This window comes from Cannabis sativa, chromosome 2 (assembly GCF_029168945.1).
Source record: "Cannabis sativa cultivar Pink pepper isolate KNU-18-1 chromosome 2, ASM2916894v1, whole genome shotgun sequence".
Lineage (NCBI taxonomy): Eukaryota > Viridiplantae > Streptophyta > Magnoliopsida > Rosales > Cannabaceae > Cannabis > Cannabis sativa.
This window is the reverse complement of record NC_083602.1, coordinates 57,201,206-57,218,161: the sequence shown is the minus strand read 5'-3', so window position 1 is coordinate 57,218,161 and position 16,956 is coordinate 57,201,206. Positions and strand designations below refer to the sequence as shown.

General features: G+C 35.8%; 2 protein-coding genes and 1 long non-coding RNA gene across 3 annotated transcripts; 2 read left to right on the top strand and 1 right to left on the bottom strand.

The window, feature by feature from the left end:
• Positions 1 to 377: 377 nt before the first annotated feature.
• Positions 378 to 1,313, bottom strand: LOC133034390 (uncharacterized). Its single transcript, XM_061109470.1, has one exon. The coding sequence runs from the start codon at positions 1,311 to 1,313 to the stop codon at positions 378 to 380; it is 936 nt and encodes a 311-aa protein (XP_060965453.1).
• A 5,164-nt stretch (positions 1,314 to 6,477) lies between these two features.
• On the top strand, positions 6,478 to 11,615 carry LOC115718479 (phosphoinositide phospholipase C 2). The gene is made up of 8 exons (XM_030647268.2): positions 6,478 to 6,917; positions 8,634 to 8,830; positions 8,926 to 9,061; positions 9,512 to 10,011; positions 10,094 to 10,211; positions 10,729 to 10,878; positions 10,969 to 11,055; positions 11,150 to 11,615. Exons 1-8 carry the CDS (start codon positions 6,588 to 6,590, stop codon positions 11,453 to 11,455), a joined length of 1,824 nt encoding a protein of 607 aa, XP_030503128.2. The 5' UTR covers positions 6,478 to 6,587; the 3' UTR covers positions 11,456 to 11,615.
• A 2,079-nt stretch (positions 11,616 to 13,694) lies between these two features.
• LOC133035027 (uncharacterized) lies at positions 13,695 to 15,831 on the top strand. The gene is made up of 3 exons (XR_009686313.1): positions 13,695 to 14,357; positions 15,066 to 15,128; positions 15,604 to 15,831. It is a non-coding gene; the product is annotated as an uncharacterized LOC133035027 (long non-coding RNA).
• Positions 15,832 to 16,956: the final 1,125 nt, after the last annotated feature.

The window sequence follows — 16,956 nt, the reverse complement described above, 5'->3', positions numbered from 1 at the left end:
AAACTTTATACATATTATAAAAATATTTAATGAATATTTATCTTTTTAAAAAATATAATAATAATTGAAAATTTATTAATTTTTATTTAAAATTATTATTAATTTTATAAAGTTAATTTGAATTGTTTTTATATAAGTATTTATTTTCAAAAAATAATTTTACTTACGAACTTTGCTATATTAATTTTTTTTTATACAAATAGTTAACTATAACAAAATTGATTATTAAGTACTTTCACTACAAATTTATTTATACATATATAATTCTACCATAATTATCTTTTAAATTAATTTACTTTAATAATTTTAAACTTATCATTTTAAAGCATACTTTGTACCTTTTTTTTTTTTTTTGATGAAATTTCAACTTCATTAAATTAACATTCTGAATACAATACATTCATAACAGCAGCTGGAGCATTAGACACAGAAATAATACGACCAGATAAGGACCGAGACATCCTAGCAACAACATGTGCTAGACGGTTTGCTGATCGTTTCACAAAACGAATTTTTATTAAAGGCATAGAAAGTAAAAGAGAATGACAGTCTTGAGCCAAATTCCCAAAGATGGAACAGAGGGATGAATGATTGCGAATCGCCTGGATAGAGACTAAACTGCCAGATTCGAGCTCAACATGTTGCCAACCTTGACGCTTGATCCAGCTCAACGCCTCTTTGATCCCCATTATTTCTACCACTGCAGGTCCGAAAGCACCATGAAAACAGTGAGCTTTTGCTTCAATGAGAGAACCCGAATCATCCCTGGCAACCATACCATAGCCATATTGGTTATCACTTGCAAAGATCGCAGCATCAACATTAACCTTGATTGTATTTGTTACAGGTTTAGACCAGAGCTCAGCTCCATCATCAAAGCTACTAGAGTAGATTGAAGATAGAGAGGTGTTATCCTGAGCTTTACGCCAATGATCAAGAGCAATGCGAGCCGAAGTAAGAACATTCGCAACAGTGAGAACCTTGTCCTTCCAAACTATTGAATTTCGTGCTTTCCATAAGGACCACCCAACCATAACAAGTGAGCAGACCCGATCAGCATCAAGAGAGTGGAAGAGCCCATCCAACCAACTAACAAAGGAGAGGTCAAGAGAGAGCCCAACAGGAAGACCCATATGATTCCAACAGGAAGTAGCAAAGGAGCAAGAGAGGAGAATATGAGAGATAGTTTCAGGTACAAAGACGACGTGACTCGGGCAAAGTGAGGGAACATCAACATGTTTAGTTCTGAGATTGACACAAGTCGGCAAAGTCCCAGCTAACAAGACGCCATAAGAAATTCCCGACCTTCTCATGGGATCTTTAATTGCTATAATTTTTGCCAAAATCCTGAGTTGTTATTACCAGTTCTTGGATCTTTTGAAGCCCGAAGAATACCATAAGCATTTTTACCGAGAATTGACCCGCGTTTCATCGACCAAGACCAGAAGTCAGAAGAAGCCGAGAAGCTTAGAGGAATACTTAGAATTAAATTAGCATCCCTATCATTGAACATGTCACGGACTAACTCTACGTCCCAACTTCTGTCATCCATCGAAAAAAGAGAACTGACCTTATGTCCAATAAGGCCAACATGGGAAGAGGTGATGTAAGGATTACTAGCATCAGGGAGCCAAGGATGGTGCAAAATACTCGTTGAGGAACCGCACCTATAAGGCGTCTAACACCCCTGTCTGACCAAGTCTTTGGAACTCCAAATGCCGCGCCAAACATAACTAGGATTTCGGCCCAAGTCACTGAAAGAAAATCATCATAGGAAAATAGCCATGCTTTGAAGATCTTGGAGGCAAGGGAGCTCGTGTGACACAGAACCGCCACTCGCTAGCTAGCATAGCCAGATTAAAATCATGGAGAAGACGGAAGCCTAAACCGCCAGCTTCTTTTGGACGAGAAAGACGATCCCAATTCATCCAAATAATACCATTGCCTTTACTGCTTGTAGTTTTCCACCAAAAACGAGCCATTAGTTTCTCAATCTCAGCACAAGTACCAAGGGGAATAAGGAAGACGCTCATAGCATAAGTGGGAAGAGATTGAACCACTGTTTTTAAGAGAATCTCCTTCCCCGCACTAGATAGCAAACTTACCAAATGCCTATTAATTCTGTTCAGAACCTTATTCTTCAGAAAACCAAGAATAGCATTTTTGTTTCTCCCAATTATGTTGGGGAGACCCAGATAAAGGCTGTTTTCAGAAGCTTCAGGCATATGGAGCATAGAGCAGATGCTATTGCGAAGATGACCATGAACATTTGGACTGAAGAAAACAGATGACTTACCCAAATTTATTTGCTGACCAGACGCAGATTCAAATTGCCGAAGAAGGGATAGGATGCTACCAGCAGCACCATTATTAGCTTGACAAAAAACATAGCTATCATCAGCAAACAGCATATGAGAAATAACGGGCGCACCTTGAGCAACACGACACCCTTGTAACAACCGCTCTCTTTCAAACCGAGAGATAAGAGCCGAGAAACCTTTCGCGCAGATTATGAACAAGTAGGTGGAAAGCGGATCCCCTTGGCGGATTCCCCGGGTTGGAGTGATTGGCCCCATAACATGACCGTTATGAAAGATAGAGTACCACACACTAGAAACACAGGTCATAATCAAGTCGACCCACCGTTGGTCAAAACCCATTTGAAGCATAACAGCTCTTAAGTATCCCCATTCAACTCGATCATAGGCTTTGCTCATATCAAGCTTTAACGCCATATAACCTTTCTTACCATGAACCTTCCTTTTCAGATAGTGCATTACCTCAAAAGCAATCATGATGTTGTCTGAAATTAAGCGCCCCGGGATGAATGCACTCTGAGTGGGAGAGATAATTTGCTCAATAATAAGCTTCATGCGGTTAGCAAGGACCTTCGCGATCACTTTATAAGAGACATTACACAGAGCAATAGGGCGGAGATCACTCATAGTAGTTGGAGACTTCTTCTTGGGAACCAACACCAAATTGGTGTCATTGAAATTACAGGGAAAAGTACATGATTCAAAGAAATCACAAGCAGTAGAGATCAAGTCTGAACCAACAATATTCCAATGTTTCTGAAAAAAACCAGGACCCATACCGTCAGGCCCCGGTGCCTTATCGTGGTGCATTTGAAAAAGAGCCAAGCGCACTTCATCACTAGTAACTCATTGAGTAACTCAAAGATTTTGGGCAGTGGAGATTGAACTATTAATGCCACTTACAACCTGGTTATAATTGACATTCCCAGCGGTGTAAATGTTGGTAAAATAATTGACAATTACCTCTTCAAGACCACTATTCCAGGCTGTCCACACACCAGAATTATTTTGAAGGTATTGTATGTTGTTGCTGCGTTTTCGGGTGCTAGCCATAGCATGAAAAAATTTAGAATTTTTGTCCCCACTGTGTAACCAAAACTGCTTCGACCACTGCTTCCAGTATAATTCTTGTTGTGCTAGAATTTCAAAATAGTTATTTTGTTCATGGCCGAAATTGACAATAGAGGAAGGATCAGAGTTACCTTGAAGAGAAGCAAGTTTTGCTTTACTGTCACGAATTCTTTTTTTGAAATTGCAGGTTATGTTCTTTCCCCATTCAGATAAAGCTTTGCTGCAGATTGTTATTTTACCTTGAAAACTCAATTGAGAATTATTTTCCCAGCAGGATTTGATAATTTCTGCACAAAGAGGCTCCCTGGTCCATGCATTTTCGAACCTGAATTGATGCACTGGACCAGTGACAATCGCAGGGGAAGGCTCAAGAAAGATGGGCAGGTGATCGGACGAAGAAACTTCTCCATTTGAGAGGGTTGCCGACGGGAAAGATTGAAGCCAGAGAGAAGAGACAAGAGCTTTATCGAGGCGTATCTCAACCCAGTTACTTGTTCCTTTGCCACGTTCCCAGGTGTAAGGATGGCCACGAAGGTCCATATCGATCAAACTACAATTACTCAGGACATTTTGGAAGCCTTCGATCAGCGAATTCGGGTACAACCGGCCTCCTCTTTTCTCATTTTGATTGCCTATGTTATTAATGTCGCCGATTATGCACCATGGAAGCTGGGATTCAGAGGAAAGAGTGGTAATAAGCTGCCAAGTCTTGAAACGAAGGCTGCGATTTGGTTCTCCATAGAGACCAGTTAAACGCCATACAGGGAGATTGGGAGAGTTTATCTCAATGTCGATATGGTTATTTGAAAAACCAAGAAGTCGCACATCACTACTGCATTTCCACAACAGAGCAAGCCCACCCTTATGACCTTGGACATCAACACAATGGGCTCCTTCAAAGCCCAACCGTACTCTAAGTCTTTCAATAATATCACTTTTACACAAAGTTTCACATAGGAAGACATAATTGGGTTTCTTTTGAACAACAATGTTCTCAAGGAATTGTCGGGCCCGTGGGTTCCCAAGCCCACGGCAATTCCAACTTAACGTACTCATAACGATTGGTGGGCCTGGATACCAGCACCCACCATATTCAAGTTTTTTGAGCCCGATTCAGTATTAGCCGAAGCATCCGAAGGCCCATTGTTTTTTTCTGCAGCAAATCGTTTCCTTTTAAGTTCAGCTTGGGTCAATTCCACATCAGCTTGTTGACTATCATAAAGCATAATCCCTTTATTCTTGGTTTTAGAGTGAGAAATATCAGGAGAAGATATTCCCATGAAAATAGGATCTGTTGATTGCCCATGATTAGCTCCAGCAGCATCCGTGTTCACACCAGGTTGTGAATTTGCAGGCGCCTTGCCTGACCGAAGGTATGGGGAAACAGCAAAGTTTTGATGACGCCGAGGGAGAGCTTTCATACCCATACCGTAAGGTTTTACAAGAAGATGGGCTGGTGTGTCGAAATTCCTGTGACAAAGTCTCTCTGCGTGTCCCATCAGACCACATATGAAGCAGAAAGTTGGAACATTTTCATAACGAAATGTGGCATAGAAAGAGGCACCGTCACGTTTCCGGAACTTCATTTTACGTTTTAAAGGAGAATCAAGAGAAAGCTTTACACGCACTCGAAGATATTCCCGCCAAACTCCAGTGAAGTTGTTCGGATCCGATTCAATAAAAGACCCCACATAATTTCCCGCATCCGTAGCCACTTTCTTAGTCATGAAACCATTGTGCAAATCATGGATTTGAACCCACAAATCAAGAGAATTGAGACTAATAGTTCGGGGGTTGTCACCTTCATACAGCCGGTTAATGATTAATGGTTTACGGTCATAGGTCCATGGGCTGCCCGAGATAACACGTTCGATGTCGTACTCATGGTAAAACTGGAACAAGAATCTGTTTTGGTCGAGCTGCTTTGCGTACATTCCTCTGCCGGGTTTCCAGAGATCAGCCATGATATTTTGGAAGATACGAAAGTCAGATATCTTCCCTGTGAGTAGTCGGCCAACCAAACACCATCTGGTGTCAATGTTCGAATCATCATCTGCTTCATTATCCTCATAGAATGTCTCCTCTGCCTCCTCTTCTTCAAGTTGAATCTCTTTCCAACGCTCTTCAAGATCTTCCACTGGGATACTAGTTGATGCCATAATAAACACGTACCAAGAGGGACAACAAAAGCAAAACAATCAAACAGTACAGGACAAAAGAAACAACCAAACTAACAGACTCTCAAAAAGAGAGAACAGACAAAACACTCAAAGAGAGAGACGTCCCTGACTGACTGAACCACTATAATTCTCTTGTTTTCTCTCTATTTCTACTTTCATTTTTGTCCATTTAGTAGCCAGTAGACTAAGTACCTTATTATTGTGAAATTGATAAAACTATTTGTAGAACTTCAATGCGCCACCAAGTATAAAATTTCACTGTAATCAATGTATAAAATATGCTTTACATTGATATGCTTAAAATTATTAAATTAAATAAATTTAAAAAATAATTATAGCAAAACTATATGTACAAATAAATTATTCAGTGGCGAAAATTAATATTTAAATAATTAATTTTGTTATAATTAATTATTAGTATAAAAAAATTTAATAAAAAGTTTGTAAGTAAAATTATTTTTTAATAATAAATACTTATATAAAAAAAATTCAAATTAACTTTATAAAAAAATAAAAATAATTTAAAATAAAAATTAATAAATTTTTTAATTATTAATATAATTTTTTTAAAAATAAAATATCATTAAATATTATTATAATATGTATAAAGTTCTAATTGTATATAAACCGTCTTATCGTAAGAGTACACGTTTATATTATAATAACCACATGATCTATAATCAATGGTCAAAAAAGTTCTCTACCAATAAAGAACTTTTGCTAGGTGCTACCATAATTTTACTTAAGTAATTAATTATATATATTTCATAAAGGTTCCTTATAGGTTTCGCATGAGCATAGATTCTCACTTTGCTCCAACGCCATGTCTAAGAATCAGAAAACAACCCAACCAAGATTATATTATTAATTAACAACAATGTATGTCAATATATTATTTATGTATATATATGTATATATATATAAAAAGTTTTAGATCAGAAATCTAAGAAACTAAAAGTACCAACTATAATAGTATTGCTTTGTGTAATTATTATTATTATTAATTATCATCTTCATCATGAACACTACTTCTAATCCTTACCAAAAAACCAAACAGTCATTCAAGGTGTGCTTCTGTTTCAAACGGAGATTTAAGCTTCGAGCACTAGATCCACCAGAAGACATCAAAAGAATTTTTAACGAGTACTCGGAGAACGGGAATATGACCGTCGATCACCTGCTTCAATTTCTCAAACATGTCCAAAAAGAAGAAAATCCTACCAAAGAAGATGCTGAGGCCATTTTCAATAGTGTTAAACATCTAAAAATCTTTCACAGAAATGGCCTCCATTTGCATGCTTTTTTCAGATATCTCCTTGGTGATCTCAATCATGCTCATAAGTCTACGGTATATATCTTGCTTTTATAGTAAAAACTTTAATGCCTTCTTAATAATATAACAAATAATTAGGATATATATATAACCGTCTAGTGTTTTTTTTTTTGTGTGTGTTAATTTGGTATTACAAAATCACACCATGCATGATACTATCCTTTGAAAAGCATGATGATATTTTTTTTTCTGTATTATTACTCAAACCAATCGATGTCCTTATGATGATAGAAATAAATAAAATAATACATCAAAAATAAGAAAGAACAAAAATTACTAAAGATAGCACTTAAATAGTAGAATGAAATTGTTTGTCTCAATTTTTCTTTTTTTCATGTCTCGGTAATATATGTAGAACTAATGGACTTCTCGCGTGTAGTGCATAGAAATTACATATTTACATTATACAAGACTCAAAAAAACCATTTGGACTATATATTTTGTAAAATTATAAAGTTCTGAATTTTGCAAATAACAATCAAAATATAGTCCTTGAATTGAATTTAATTTTTATCAAAATAATTTCAAATATATATATATATACTGTCTTTGCTCCTTTAGCAGCCTTCTTCATATGTATTGAATAAATTGAATTGACCTTCTAGAGTTATTGTCTGTCGTATTTTGGGGTCCAATTTGCTGTCCCTTGAACGAATATCATCGTTTAGTAATTTGTTTTTTTCTTCATGAAAAACATATTTAATACCTTGAGTTTTCAATAATACTTTATTGGTATTTCATATTTTCAAATTATGCATAATTTAGTACTCTAAAGTAAATTTAATGAATACAATTTTATCAATTTAATCAAACAGATCTTAGTTATATAGAATCAAATAATTAAATTTGAATTGAAAATTCATAAAATTTTCGACATTATCAAATATGTATGATTTAATTAGAATGCAGTATACTAAATAAATATTATTGAAAATACAAGATACTTACAACTTGTATATCTTATAACTTGTATTTAAATAAAGTACAGGGTACCAAATGTGTGTACACTCATCCTTTTTATATAAAATTATCACGACTTTTCTATATTTTTTACCCACTAAAACATGTTTGGAAAAATAAAGTAAAATTGGAATTATGGACTTTTTTTTTTCTTTATTTTGGCCACAGCAAAAAAAAAAAAGTTTAAAAGAATAAAAGTCTATACGAGTCATGAACAAATTCTTTTTTTTTTTTTTTGAAGAAAGTCATGAACAAATTCTGTTTAAAGCTTGGTATCACCAAAACCCAAAACAATTAATCTTAGGTAACTCTTAATATAGCTATTGAAATAGGTCACTTTAGAAATAGCTAGGCGGGGTCACAAAATAGTATTTTATACCAAAGAGACAATAGTGGGCAACTTGCATAACTCAGTTTTATTTATTTATTTTTGATCGGCTAATTTGAGTTAAAATTTACAAAATTTTATTGTGGGCCAAGTAGGCAGCACTATTCTTTGCTTGCATTGTTTTTGTCTTCTTCTTCTTCTTTTATTTATTTATTTTGATAAATCCTTGTCATACCTTTATAATTATTGATTGTATTTCGAACAAAATAAAATATGAGATGAATATGTAAAATAATCAAATATAGAAAACTAAACGGGTAATCACCCAATAAATACAATGATTATTTTTTCCCATTGAAAGTTAACCATACTATATATTACTGAATTGCATGTATGATATATGAATATATCAATTTAATTTGTTGTGTTTGAAATAATTTCAGGTGCATCATGACATGACAGCTCCATTATCTCATTATTACTTATTTACTGGCCACAACTCCTACTTAACTGGAAATCAACTAAGCAGCGACAGTAGTACTCAACCCATCATCAACGCACTGCATCGAGGAGTTAGAGTTATCGAATTGGATCTCTGGCCTAACTCTGCAAAAAACGATGTCGAAGTTCGTCATGGAGGGTATATACATATTTACATCATTTATTATATATAATTACAATTTACTTAATTAATTGGGATATTAATTAATTTGTTTTTGGTTAAAAATGAATTAGGACTCTGACTAGTCCAGTGGCATTGAGGGATTGTCTGCGTGCTATTAAGGACAATGCCTTCAAAGTATCTGAGTTTCCTGTTATTATAACGTTTGAGGATCACCTCCCTCCACATCTTCAAGCCAAAGTGGCAGAGGTGATTGTATAAATATATATACATACATATATACATATACTAATACTATGGTGCTGAGCTAGCTAGTGATATTTTTTATGATGTGGTCAATTATATATTTTAATTTATATGTACGTCAATAAATTAAGATCGTAACAATAATTTATATAAACAAGTCGTATGCAAAATTATGTAATAAGGTCATATAACAATAATTTGTTCCTATATATGTGTGAATAGAAATATGAACTGCGGTCTTTATATATTCATGGCTTAAGTATTATAATTAATGTATAAAAATGATATATTAATGATAGTCGACTTGTTTAGTTAAAGAAAAAAGTTTTGACTATGTTTTTATGAAACACATTGAGACATTGTTATATACATTTAATATATCCTCATCTTATAACATGATCATTTGTGTTTTTAGCATGATATCTTATAATATTATTCAATCATGTTTTTTAGATGGTGACATCGACGTTCGGAGCCATGCTGTATTGCCCAGCATCAGATTATATAGAGGAATTCCCGTCGCCTGCAGCGTTGAAGAAAAGGGTTATGATTTCCACTAAGCCACCAGAGTATCATGAATCTCATCATCATCAACATCAAGTGGATAGTGGTGGTAGTAGTACTAAATCAAAGAAAAACTACAAACCATCATATGATGATGATGATAATGAAAAAGATGAAGATGACACCAGTTACTATAATAATAATAATAATGGTGATCATAATCAGAACGATGAGGACGATGATACATATGATGATGATCAAGACTACGATGAAGAAGAAAATGTTGTTCCTGAGTACAAGCAGCTAATTGCTATCCATGCAGGGAAACCCAAAGGTGAACTAAACACTTGGTTGGCTGATCTTAACTCTTCTGTTAAGATCAAACGGCTTAGCTTGAGCGAGCAAGAGCTTGAGAATGCAATAAAGCATCACGGAGCTGATATTGTCAGGTAATTAAAATTATAAAAAAATTTGACTTAATATATTTGTATATATTTATTGAGTATAATTAATTATGGGTTAATTAATTAGGTTTACTCAGAGGAATTTTTTGAGAGTGTACCCAAAGGGTACGCGTTTCGATTCTTCTAATTATAATCCTATGCTAGCATGGATGCACGGAGCTCAAATGGTTGCATTTAACATGCAGGTAAAAATTCATTAATAAATATACTCTATTTAAGAACATTATTCCTTTATTGGTGCCTAGCACTTTCTAGACGTAGTCGTATTGTGATTGGTTAGCGATATTCTCTAACAATTATTACATTAAACTATATGAGACCAGATACTTAGTTGAACCAATAAATGTAGTAAAGTGCTAAATACCAATGGGACCTAGCATTTCTCTTTATTTAATTAGCACCCCTTACCAATTTTAGTCAACGCACTTGTGTAATGCACTATATAGCTATAGAAAGTGAAATATATTAGAAATCTATAAAGTGCTGTAGTGTAGCATATTGTACAGCTTGAACCTTATATGATGATCATTCACTTATAATGATTTATTTAACTTAGAATAGTATATCATGTGTAGTTATAATTTTGGGAAAATCTTACAAAGTGATTTCCGGTGGGTTATTAAATTTTAATACATAATTAATGGATGGTACTGTGACATTAATGTATAACTTGATGAGTGCATAATACTGAATCCATGAAAGGGGTACGGAAAGCACTTATGGGTGATGCAAGGAATGTTCAACTCCAACGGAGGGTGTGGCTATGTGAAAAAGCCAGACTTCTTATTGTCATCTACTATTCCTCATCATATTATTGATCCTCACAATCCAACCGTAAAGATGATTCTAAAGGTATGTCCGTACGTACATCTCACAGTAGTACTATTACTCAATCTTACCAAATAAAGTTTCATTGTCATTAATATTACCTAACATAAACAGGTAAAGGTTTATATGGGTGAAGGGTGGCATTCAGATTTTCGACACACTCACTTCGATCAATATTCTCCACCTGACTTCTTTGCAAGGGTATATATACATATGATATATGGCCTTCTCTCTCTCTGTTTTCCATTATTTGTATAAGGAAGAATTATATAAATATAATTTATTAAATGGGCAGGTGGGAATAGCTGGAGTGCCAATTGACCGGTCAAAAATGATGCAAACTAAAGCAGTTGAGGATGAATGGGCTCCAGTTTGGGACCACGAATTCGAATTCTCACTGAGTGTTCCAGAATTAGCTGTGCTTAGAGTGGAAGTCCAAGAATATGACACTTCAGGCAACAACGACTTTGGAGGTCAAGCAGCCTTTCCTGTTCTAGAGCTCAAATCTGGGATTCGAGCTGTTCCTTTGTACAACAAAAAGGGTGACATGTATAAAAACGTTAGACTTCTTATCAAGTTCGAAGCAATATTATTAAACTAGTAATGTACTGCGCCCACCTACCTTATATATATGTAGATACCTTTTATAACTATTTGTACATGATGTATGACTGTGACCTATAATATTTATTGTGTAAATAATAAATATGCACTACTGTACCTCCTCTAATTAATTAAACATATAAGTGCTTGACGTCGTACCCTAACAAATTAGAAGAAACACTATATTCTGATTAAAATTTGCATTGTATTTAATGGTACCATCATAAATTTTAGGAGTTTTTTCATATTTATACTTTAAAACTTTTTTTTTTTTTTGCATTTTTACGTAATTTTACATAAAAATTCTTATTGCAACTAGTGCTGCAGCTTAAATTTGCAACAAAAAATCATATAGAAACCCCTATTGCAACTAGCACTGCAACCACTTTAGAAACCCAAACCGTAAAATTTTAAAAAAAAATCATAAAAATAGTATATAGGATAATTTCTCTAAATTTTAATACAATACCAATTAAATTATTTAATGGACAAAAAATGATACGTATTATTTTATGTTATAGTTAATATTTAAATATGGTCTGAGGTCAGAGTTTAGAATTGGGGCCGGTGTTTGGGTATAGGGGTAAGTGGCTAGGATTGGGGCTAGGGTCAAGACTGGGATCCAGGGCCACGGTTCGAATCTGAGATCCAGGGACGAGGTTTGGGTTCAAGGCCCGGGTGAGGTCTGAGATAAAGGCTGAGGTCCAGGCTCTGAGTCGAAGTCTAGGAAGGTCTTAAATCCAGGGCTTGGGTTAGAGTCTAGGTCTGGAGCTAGGGTGGGGTCTATAGTCATAGGTCGGGGGACTAGGGTCTGGGGCTGGGTTGGGGTCTGGGGTCGAGGTTTGGGAGTTGGGTTTGGGTTGGGTTTATGGTATGAATAGTTTTACGCACCTTATTAATACAAGCCATGACTACTACAAAAAGCCTAATTAGCGCTGCTCAACATGTCTATGTAAAATGGTTGACCGACACAATAAATAGGCAGAGGTTTTTTACTGATCAGTGGGTAACTGAAGCAAAAAGGTTCTAATTATTGCTAGTTGTATCTCCAATGCTAAAAGAAGAACTGAGGAAAAAAAAGTGAAAGTTTTAGAAAATTTATTTACTTTTTTCTTCGGTTGGGATGGTCGCTAAATTTCTTTTGCTTCAGTTGGAAACCGACAGTAAATAATTGGTGAGTGTTTCCACTGAAGCAAAATGCTTTAATTTTTGCTAACCTCCCTTTTGACAATGAAACTCATCATTTTGATGTCTTCAAACAAACTTAGTATTGTATTTTTTATCCGTATTTCCAAAAAGAGGGACACATGTACTTCCAAGATTCAATTCAATTAATGAAGGCCCAGTTTATAAGTCCAATCAAGTTAATGGACCAAATTTACTAACTCGATTCATCAGGGTTCCAGAAAGACATCTTACCCAGGAGATAAAAAGAATCCAGAGAAGAGATCATCCAGATACACCTATTAGTGATGCTTCCGGAAAGGTAATTAATTAGCCTCTAGATGTCAAGATTTATTTAGTGCTAATTCAATACTGAATCCCACCACATTAAGACTTTTTTTCCAAAATTAACTTTAGAAATTAAGCATTCCATTTAAGGAAATATGGTGTTTGTCAAATAGTTATTGAATCAAATTTATTACACGTAGATTCTACCTATCATCAAGCAGATTCCATGTAAGCTAATAACAATAGCCTCACGAACTGTGTCTCACCAAATTGGCCCAATATTAATATATATATATTATTTGTATTTACCCCATCATGATCATGTTTACATAAAAATCCTAGCCTATAAATATAATGATAATCCTTCACGCAAAGGGTTCGTAATTCATTATTTACAAGCAGAGGTTGAAAATAGGGTTTACAAACACTTGGGTAATATTCAAAGACTTTTTTAGACAAATAATATTGACTCGTGTACTAGAGTTCGTTAATACTTGAACCACGTAAAAATTCTCGTCTAAATCTCTATATTTTATTTATTTTCCTTAGGATTACTATATTTTATATCGGTTTCTAAAAGTCTCGGTAAATATGTTGGTGCTTTTATTGAGAGTTGAAGAAAATTTGATACGATTGTATATTACAACAATGGTAGCCACCAATACCACTGTCACTAAACCTACTGCTCGTGGTGGAGACGCAACCATGGACGATGTTGATCTGCCTCCTACTACATACGTCAGGACGGGTATTGCTGGGGATGGAGAAACCTCAAAAGTGGGCTGTAATACCCGGGGATTAAGAAAAGGATTAGCAAAACCTTAACTAGATAATTATGAGTTAATTGAGGAATTATATTATTATATAGTTCAATATATGTGAAATTATATGAATTTAACATGTTAAAGACCCCGTTGGTGAGCCAGGGGCATTTTGGTAATTATGACCCGAGAAGAGTAAAATGATGAAATTAATTTAATTATGTGCTTAATAGAACTATATTATTATATAGTATGCCTGTGTTGTCTTTTCAGGTGTGTTCTGACAGGTTGGCGCGGTATAGTCACAACCGGGTATTTTGGGCCGAACCGGGTTCGGGCCCGAAATGCAAATTAGATTGAATTAATTGGCATTTTATTTGATAATGAGAAATCTGAAATTTAATTGGGTTTGAATTGGTGTGTAAATGTCATTTTGCCCTTGCATGCCTAAGTGAATGTTATTTGGCCCTAGGGGGCAAAATGGTCTTTTTAGACCCTTAATTTATGTTTAATAAAAGAATGATTTTAAGGAAAAGAGAATTATTTTTCTAGTTTTCCTTCAGCCCTAAAACCGTACCCCTCCTCTCCTCTTCACTTATTTCTTAAATGTTTAGATTTTTGTAGATTGTTCTTGAATTGAAGGTTTTGTAAAGTTGAATTTCTTGTGGATAGAAGCTTGAAGTTGTGGTAAGCTTCTAAACTTTCTTGCTGAAGTTATTTCACTAATTTTGAAATTGAAGGAAAAGCATAATGTGTTGAGGAATTTCTTTTGGATGCATGTTAGTAAAGAGTTGATGATTAGTGATTGTGTATGCTTGATTTTGTGGTAAAATGGTGTAGATTTCTCTTAATATGTTGTGGATGTGATTCTTAGGTTGTATGTATGCTTGATTTTGGATTATTGGTTCTGTTTTAAGTTAGTTTCAAGCTTGAGAATTTGGTTGTGAGATTCAAGAGCTTGAATAAATGTTGTATGGAATTTTTAGGTCAAGTTTGGAGCTTGAGAGTTGTATATTGTTAAATCTGATTTTGGTTGTGGATTAATGCATGAATTTTGTGTTTTTATCCTCTATTTTGGTTGAGATTCGATTATATGGAAAAGTGGGCATGTTTAGATCTTAAAATCTGGTTTTCTGGGTTTTTCGAACCCAGTGGCCGCGGCCAGATCTATGGTCGCCGCGGCCATAAAACCTGGCAGAGAGCCATCTTTTTCCTGAATTTGTTTTGGCCATAACTTTTGACTCGGGACTCCGTTTGGGACGTTCTTTATACCGTTGGAAAGCTCTTTTCGAGCTCTATGTGATTATCTGTATTTGAAATGCCATGAATTTATTTTATGAATGTGAAATCAGGGGTTAACCCTATTTGTGAAAATCCCGGATTGTGTGTGACTAGGATTACCGGCACCTGGTCAGGAGCACCCGGGGATTTGGAATCTCTACTATTGCGGGACAACAGGTAAGACAGTAGTTTGCACGTAGAGTATGCGCAGTGGCGCTTATGTTGAATATGATATATGTGAGTTATGGTAACCGAGATTAGGGTTATTACCCTAATAGGAACGGTTTGTTAGCCTAGGGTTATTACCCTAGTGAAATATGTGTATAAATGCCATGCCATGTTAATTGAAATGAAATTTAAGGATTATGCACTCAAGGCATAATCAGGTTGGACTCGGTACACATAACCGAGATGAACCACTTCTAAGGCCTTAATGTATTTAGACGTGTGAGAGCAACACGTGGTTCTACGTCACGTAGATTTAATTAGATGTGTGGGCGCAACACATAGGTCTACGCCACGTAGACATAAATGGGCATGTTGATATAGTGATTAGGTCTGTGCTATACAGACATATGTAAATGAGCATATTATATTTATTGTGATTTATACTGTCTTGCTGGGCTTGGCTCACGGGTGCTCTACTGTGCAGGAAAGGGTAAGGCATTAGCTGATCTGCCATGAGTTTCAGGAGCAGACGAAGAATGTACATGTTCACGCCACTTCAGACCAAGCGGGTTATGGGTCTAACAGTGTTGACTTTTGTATTCTGTTTTGCCGCTTAGGTCGGCTAGTAAGAAAGAACTTGTAATAAGTTGTAAATATTTTTGGGATCCCAACTATTTTGAAAAGTTTAAATATATTACAAGTTTTATTTTCAGTCTGTTTAATATAAAAGTTTAAATTCTGCGCTATTTCAATTAGTAATCCCGACTAGGGGATTAGGGTTCATAAACAGTTTTGGGGTAGCGTGCCTAATTATTTAGGGCGTTTCAATTTGGTATCAGAGCGCCAAGGTTTTTAAACTTCCTGTAGACCGGCCGAACATGTACATTCGTCGTCAGAGATAAGCTCGACTCATGGTGCAGTAAGTATTGAGAGTAAATACTTGACTGTATGTGTGATCATATGTTTACCGCTTTCCATTTTAGGCAGTATGCAAGCATCTAGAGTATGTATGTGTTATGTGATGCCATGCTATAAATGTTATTTGTTTATGTAAATATGTATGAGGTAAATAGATGAGTTAGGGTTTGAGGCATTAAGTGCGTAAGTGTGGTATCGGTGCTTAACTCGCTGGGGTTGTTGATTTCAGGGGTACTAGTAATGGACCCTCCGCAATCATCTAGACCACAGGGCGAGCAAGTAGAGCCCGGGGCTACCCGAACCGATCCACCAGCACTGCCTCCACCTCCGCAAAATCCGGGGGATAATGCGGGGGCCGTTAATGCTAATCCTCCTGCTGACTGGCAGCAGATGTTTCATGAAATGCGAAGTGTCATACTTCGTCAAGAGGAAGAGTTGCAACGTTTAAGGCAACAGGTTGCCCCAGTGAATCAAGGGTTACCACCAGCTCCTGTGCCAGTGGTGGGTAACCAAGGGTATATTATGCCGCACCGGGACTCTGTGTTCGAGCGGTTTGTGAAGCTGCAACCTCCGGCTTTTCTGGGAGGCATTGATATTATTAAGGCCGATCAATGGATGAGCACTGTTACCCGTATCCTCGATAACATGGGGGTGACGGGAACTGAGAGGGTGAATTGTGCGGCCTTTATGTTTCAAGATCATGCCCGCGTATGGTGGGATATAGTGAATCAGACTCGAGATGTCAGTGTGATGACATGGGAAGAGTTCAAGAAACTTTTTGAAGAAAAGTTTTATAACGTTGCAGTGAGGACTTCACACCAAGAAGATTTTGTGAAGTTGACTCAGGGGAAAATGTCTGTGGCCGAATATACTCTGGAATTCGATCGGTTATCTAAATTTGCTGGTGATCTGGTGCCTA